Genomic DNA, 7112 nt, shown 5'->3' on the forward strand with positions numbered 1-7112 from the left:
CTCCTGTAGGACAGACTTCCAGCCCAGCTCTTCGGGGACATGTGCCAGGGCTTCTGAGGCCTCGCTTTTCATCCAATCAGATCGTGCCCTTTGCAATCAGTGTTCCCACTTCTTTGGGAGACTGGTGACAAACCTGCTTCCATTACTGCTGTCATCAGTGGATCCACTGTGGAGATGATGTTGACCCAGAATCCTGAAGGGTTTGGCAGATGGGCAAGGATAGGTGTGATGGGAGTATTCCATGCAGAGGGAAATGGAAACGCACAGAGACATGGAAAGACCTGCATGTTTGGGGAAAGTCAGGGAGGTGTGTGGCCAGGAAGGGCAGAGAAAGAGCCTAAGGTGCAGGCAGGGAGCGGGAAGGGTTTGAGTGGCTCTGGAGGCCATGGAACAGTTTCCAGCCTGGGATTGGCAGGCCAGGAGATGTGGGTTTTGCGGGGAGAACTTGGGCAGCCACACTGGAGGGGAAAGAAAACCGCTGGGAGGCTGCTGCAATGGCACGGGGTAATAAGGGGCCCCGCGTGGGGAGCACCGGACATGGGAAGGACGGGTGGGTGTGGGGTGAGGGACAGGCTGGCAGAAGCACTGAATGCTCGGCTCTGCAAGTGGTCGGCAGGAAGCTGGCCTTTCCTCCCTTCAGGTGCTTGTCAGCGAGCATCTCCAGAGAAGACAGGACCCACCAGCCTCACCTGACCCCACCTTCGAGGTGAAGCTAAAGGGCCTTGCCTTCCCTCTCCTCCTTCCCTTTCAGCCCCAACACGGAGCACTCCATTTGTCAGGGCTTAGTCCCCCAACCCCCGTGTCCTGGCTTCCTCCCAGCCCAGGTTTTGTCTCTATCTGATTATTACAGCGATCTCCTGCAGCGAGGACCCTCCTCTGTCTTCTGTCCCAGGTGTGCCGTCAATAGTGAAAAACTTCAGGCTAGGTGCAGGGGAAGGGAGCCCAGGGGCTGGCTGGAAGGCAGGTAGGATCTAGAAGCCATTCTCAAATCCCCGTTGGTTCATTCACGTGTGAGACTGGATAGACTGTGACTACCCCCGCCCCCATGCATATCATTTCTACAAAACCAAAAGCTCTTCTAAGGACCAGATCAACCCAAAACATGGGAAGCCCAGGTTTGGTCCACAGTTACAAAAACTTCCCACTCACCAAGATGCAGTTTCCTGGTGGAACAAGAGTTGGTGAGATAGATACGCTCAGCTGGCACAGAATCTAGAGGCAGGTGGAGGTTGTCTCGGGAGCCCAGAGAAAACGGAGGCAATGGCTAGCCCAGTCCTGATGCATAATTTACCAGGTAACCAGGACCTGCTACTCTAGAGGAAATTCCATCCTTCCCCTGCCCTCCCTCTCCTTGGGCACAGAAACTGTCCCAGGGACTAAAGCTGCCTCCACACTGGCCAGGCAGTTGCCCCAGTAACAGTGTCCAGCACCCCTTGTTTTGTCCCCCAGCCTGTCACAAAGCCCCTCTTCTTCCTGGGGAAGAGCACCAGGCCCTCTGCACCAGGGCCCACATCCTTGTAGCCTGGCACAATGGGCTCCCACGGAGTACACAGTGTTTCTTATTGTGGCATAAAATGCCATAAAGTCAGAACAAAGAGCCAGCCCAGGGCCTTGATGGGTCTGCTGCTTCCTGCCGGGAAGAGAATACAAGTGATTGTTTCAAAGCCAGTGGTGAGGCAAGTGGCCAATTAGCACGGCCTTCACCCCCACAGCCTGTAAATGTGACTCGGACCATCAGAATGGGATTCTGCTATTCAGATCAATTGCTCAAAGGAAGCGAGTCTGTTCTCGCTGCCAAATTTAGAAGCCCGAGACAACAAAGGTGACCCAGGTTATGGCTGCAGCTCTCCTTAGGATGAGGCTGAGCCCTGCCAATGCTTAGCACTCACCCAGCCCTCAGCACCTCTGCCCGTTTTCCTGCCCCTTTAAGGTGGTGTAAGGGATTCCTAGAACGTTCCTGCAACTAGGAGGTTATACAATTGCATTGGAATAACAATTGAATAACAATTGTGAGTCTGTTCACAATTGCATTGGAGTAACAATTCATTTCTCGTTGTCTTCTTTCTTGTAGTTGTCAAGAAATTACCCACAACCCAGAACAGAGGAAAATGAAAGTAGGTTTTGGGGCCCAGTCCTGCCATTTTGAGGGTGTTTGCTAAATTTCTCTTTTTCTGTGACTGTGTTGAACTTAATGCCATGGAAGGAAGGAATGACCACCACCCAGAGGCAAAAATAACCCCCCAAAGCTTGGGAAAGTCAGCCGCAGCAAACAATCAGGAAGGCGAGGCCAAGTTCACTGGATGCAGAGCAGATAAGAATTTTAATTCATCCTGAACGCAAGGAAAAGCGCCAACAAAGGGAAGAGGTTATCTTCCGGCATGAGATAAGATTTGTTCCTTTTCCTTGCTGGGATTCGCCAGCGTCCAGCACTTCGAGAGTTTGGGGGTTGGTTTTTTTACTGCCAGGATTCCTCTAGGAAAACCCTCCCCAAGCCCTGGCAGGGGCTGTCTGGCCCTTACCTGAAGGGACCACATTCACTCACAAGCTAGTGGCCTTGGTGGATTTTGGGTCTGCTGAATTCAGAGGCTGAACAAAGCAAACAGGTCTCCCGAGAAAGGGCCCTCAAAGCAGGCAAGACGGCTCTCTGCAAACAGGTTCGAGAAAAGTCTTCTCCCTGTTCCTTTTTCCATTACAAAAAAAAAAAAAACCGACTGGAGAAAAACGTGCTTAATAAAGCAGGCGGGCTCGAAGTCAGACTCGGGAAGAACTTCATCAGGAGGCAGAATCAACACCGCAGTGAATCGACGGGTGTATGACAATTGGGTCCCCAGAGATTCTTCTGGGGGAAAATTTCACAGCTGCCTGTCCCAAAAGCCGTTAGAACAGTGGCTCCCACATGGGCTCTGCCATCAGAATCACCCGGGAACTCACCAAAAACTCGGATTCCTGGACCCGCCCCGAGATTCCGCTTCTGGCGATGGGGTGGGGCCCTGGAATCGTGTTCAAACCCGACCCCGGTGGTCAGCACACAGCCGACCACGGGGTGCTTTTGAGAACCCCCAATAGTCCTGCCTGGAAGGCGCGAACCAGCTCAGAGCGGCTCGGGGTGGGGCCCGGATTACGACCCTAGAGAAGCCAATTTATTATTCCGGGCACGCAGCCCTGCGAGGCCGAACTGACCATTTTCAGAGACCCGGGGAAGGCCCTGCCTTCCGCTCACAAAAGGAGCCCGGGAGTCCCAGCCCGAGCGCCACCGCGGGGTCCGGCCGATCCCAGCGCCCCCTCGCGCTGCCGCCCCCGACCCCGGCCTTGTCCCCCGGGCGGGCGCAGCTGCTGCTCCCGCCTCCGCAGCCGGGAAAGGCGCTGCGAGGTTTTTAAAAGACCTTTGTGTCGCGGGCGCACGCAGCACCTCCGGGGAAAACGCCCTGCGCCTCGGCCCCGCGGCTCCCCGTTGCCGCCCGCCCCGCGCGTCCCAGAGTCTGCCTCGGCGAGGGCCTCCCGCTCCGGAAGCGGTGCGACGGGGAGCCCGGCCTGGTCGCTGCGGCCCCGCGCTCCGTCCAGCCGCGGCCGGGAGGACAGGGCAGAGTCCCGGCGCCGCGCCCAGGCGCCCCCTCCCCAGCCCCGCGCCGGAGACGCCTCGCTCTTCCCGGTCCGGGGAAACCTGCGCCGGCCGGGCACGTCCACGTGGCTTCCGCTGGGCAGGGGCGACCCCTAGTGCCCAGGGCGGGCCGCGCCGAGCAGGACCGAGCCTTTCCCCTCACACCGTGGAACCTGGGCTTGGGGCACCCGGGCCTCCGAGCCCAGGCCGCAGGGAAGACCGACGTCTCCGGAGAGCAGAAGAGCATCCCTAGGGTGGTGCTCCAACAAGAGTCTCCACGGGAGACAGGGAACCTGCCGCGCTTCCGTGCTGCTCCGAGGCAAATGGTCCCACAGAGGGAGCGACCCCCACTCATTTGCCATCCTTCCTCCGGGAGCTGGGACCCGCTCGAGGATCCACCCCATCACCACCCCTCCCCTGCCGCTCTCGGCCCCAGGGGAGACAGCCAGCTCTCCCCTGGAAGCCCAGGCCCGCTCCAGCTGCCCGCAGCTCTTCTCACGCCCCAGACATGGGTGGGCACAACCAAGGCCAAGGAGAACCCAGCACCGAGGGATGATCCTGGGGTGCTGACCAGTCGCAGCCCTGGCCTGGCTTCCCGCCAGAGCCATTCTCAAGACAAGAGCCAGGGTAGCCAGTGGCAGAGCCACAGGCATCCAGCCTCCCCCGTAGGCCACACTCCCTTGGTCCCCTGGCATCCTAGCATGACTCGCCTGGTTGGCAGCACTTTGTTAATATGGGTTGCCAGAGCTGAGTCACAGCTGTGACCTGCTGCCCTAGCTCGGTTCAGGTACACAGGAGGAAAAGGCAAAACATCAGGGCACACCAGGTAGCACAGAGAGGTGCCAGCCTCTTTGTGGCTCTGTGGTGCCCATGCCAGCCTGCTGACCAGGTCCCCTCCCCTGCACGTGAAAACCAAAGCCTCACACAAATGCCACAACTGAAACCGAAGTTAGGGCAGCTGGGGAGAGTCCCTGCGTGTGCGCAGGAGCCAGCACCAGGACAGCTGCTTCCCAGTAGCACAAATAACTTCCCAGTGTCACCAAAACAAGGGGTGGAGGGAGGGGCCAATATGCAGATATGCAAACAGATGAGGACTGGGGCAGGAACAGGGGCGGTCATGGAGTGCCCTTGGCCAAAGGCTGGGCCAGAGCGCCTCACCAAACACCCAGTCAAGGCTGTTGGCTTTTAGAGAAAGCACAGGATGGATGAGGGGATGGGGGCAGCTCAGAGGCTGGGGCTTCCTTGGTTTGAACTGAAAGGGTGAGAGGGTCCAGGTAGGATTGGGGGCATGTCAGTTGCTCCTGCTCCTTGCAACAGTTTCTTCCACAACAGGCAGAAACTTTCTTTCTTTTCTTTTATCTTCTTCTTTTTTTATTTTTCTTTCTAAGATGGAGTCTCGCTCTGTCACCCAGGCTAGAGTGCAGTGGCACGATCTCGGCTCTCTGCAACCTCTGCCTCCCAAGTTCAAGCGATTCTCCTACCTCAGCCTCCTAAGCAGCTGAGATTACAGACACCCGCCACCACCCCTGGCTAATTTTTTGTATTTTACGTTGTCGGCGTTTTGCTATGTTGGCCAGGCTGGTCTCGAACTTCTGACCTCAGGTGATTAACTCGCCTCGGCCTTCCAAAGCACTGGGATTACAGGCGTGAGCCACCGCGCCCAGCCTAAACTGTTTCTAAATTGTCAGGGATCATTCACTCAAGCCAAGGGGGAAAGAAACATATTGAGAACAAGAGTTTCCCCCAAGAATAAAGGAGACCCCCCCACACACACCAACTCCACCTCCTCTACTTGGGTTGTACTGCCACCCAGTGCCTCTTGCTGTCCCTCCCTTCTCCCTCCTATCACGCGTCCCTCTGCCTCCAGCCACTGATTTCTGGAAGACTCCTGAAACACCTGAGTCAGTTCCCCCTTCCCTGCCAAATTAGGAAGCAGGGATTCAAGTGGGGTCTTACCCTGAGAGGAAGCAATGGTCCCGCAGCTATTCAGCCTGAAAACAAGTGCTGCACCAGGCTATGTCGGCATGTGGAGATGACCAAGATGCTGTCTTTGGGGGAAGCTGGTGTGGCTGAAACCCCAATGGGGCAGTCTGCAGATTCCCCGGCCCCAGACTGCAGGTCTCTGTTCCCCACACTGTTCCAGGCACTGTGGCCATGTGGGTGGCTGGTCCTCAGGGCTGGGGTGGGAGAAGACAGAGCGGCAGTGCCATGCCCCCTGTGACAGACCCCACAGTCTGCTGCGGCCCTCTGGCCTGAAACATCTTCTTGCCTTCCAGATTCGGAGTTGGGAGATGGAAATGAAGGCGGCGTTTCTCAAAGCCGGGTCGTCTAGCAAGGAAGCCAACCATGGAGCTCGGCGGAGCCCTCTCCCGCCAGCCCTTCTTTCTGCGTCCCCAAGTGCCTCCCTTCCTCCTCTTCTTTACTGAAACTGAAACCAAGTGTTCACAGTTAGCATTTTCACCTTGTGCCACTCTCTTTTGGGGTCTGCCTTGAGCATCTATGGGCAGCCACAGCGACTAGTCTAGTCCCAGACAGCACAGGTCAAGCAGCCTGGGACTGTGGAGCCCCTGGCAGGCTGGCCTGCTGCTGCCCTCTTAGCCCAGAAGCCCAACAGGACCCGGAAGCCCTGCCAGGTCCAGTGGCCTGGGGTCCCACTGCTGAGGGCGCCTGCCAGGCCTCACTCCACCCTGAGTGGACTCAAGCCATGTATTCATTCAGTAAACTGACTTTATTGTCCCAATTTTGTTCATGCTTATTTCACTTGCCTTGGTCAGAGGCCGAGGGTCTCAAGTTGGAGGAAGAGGGAAGCATTTCTCACAGTCCGCACCTCACCTCCACTTCTCCCTCGCTCCCGCCATCACTGGGGATGCTACATCCTGGGCCCCCATGGGCTGGGGCAGGCTGGATGGTGGCTGCCCCTGTAGTACCCACTTAGGACGCAGTTGGGGTGTGGACTCCACACTTTTTTTCCTAATTGCATCTTAGGACCCAAAGACAAAGTCAGGACTTGGGGTGAAAGGTCAGAGGGTTAGTGAGAAAATTATGTGTGCATGAGTGTATTTGAGTACGTGTGTGTGTGTGTGAGAGAGAGAGAGAGGGAGAAACAAAGTTAAGCCAAAAAATAATAAAAGGGCTGGACGTGGTGGCTCACACTTGTAATCCCAGCATTTTGCGAAGCTGAGAAGGATGGATCACTTGAGGTCAGGACTTGGAGACCAGCCTGGCCAACATGGCAAAACCCCGTCTCTACTAAAAATACCAAAAAAAAATTAGCTGGGCGTGGTGGTGGACACCTGTAGTCCCAGCTACTTGGGAGGTAGAGGTTGCAGTGAGCTGAGATCACACCACTGCACTCCAGCCTGGGCAACAAAGCAAGACTCCATATGAAAAATAAATAAATAAATAAATAAATAGGCCAGGTATGGTGGCTCTTGTCTGTAATCTCAGCACTTTGGGAGACCAAGGCAGGCAAACCACTTGAGCCCAGAAATTTGAGATAAGCCTGGGTCATAGC

The 7112-nt window shown here is 56.3% G+C and overlaps 1 protein-coding gene across 9 annotated transcripts in view; it reads left to right on the forward strand.

The window, feature by feature from the left end:
• MARCHF10 (membrane associated ring-CH-type finger 10) overlaps nucleotides 1-6338 on the forward strand; it is a 120200-nt gene extending 113862 nt beyond the window's left edge. For 5 of the 9 annotated variants that reach the window (XM_033184066.1, XM_033184068.1, XM_033184069.1 and 2 more), the window contains one exon: nucleotides 5875-6024. In XM_033184066.1, the coding sequence (XP_033039957.1) occupies nucleotides 5875-6024 (150 nt within the window). Of the gene's footprint in view, nucleotides 1-2071; nucleotides 2115-5874 lie in introns of all 9 variants that reach the window. The other 4 variants (XM_033184073.1, XM_033184072.1, XM_033184074.1 and 1 more) reach the window with 2 other exon arrangements.
• The last annotated feature ends 774 nt before the right edge of the window (nucleotides 6339-7112 follow it).

Source organism: Trachypithecus francoisi, unplaced genomic scaffold (assembly GCF_009764315.1).
Source record: "Trachypithecus francoisi isolate TF-2019V2 unplaced genomic scaffold, Tfra_2.0 Lachesis_group20, whole genome shotgun sequence".
Lineage (NCBI taxonomy): Eukaryota > Metazoa > Chordata > Mammalia > Primates > Cercopithecidae > Trachypithecus > Trachypithecus francoisi.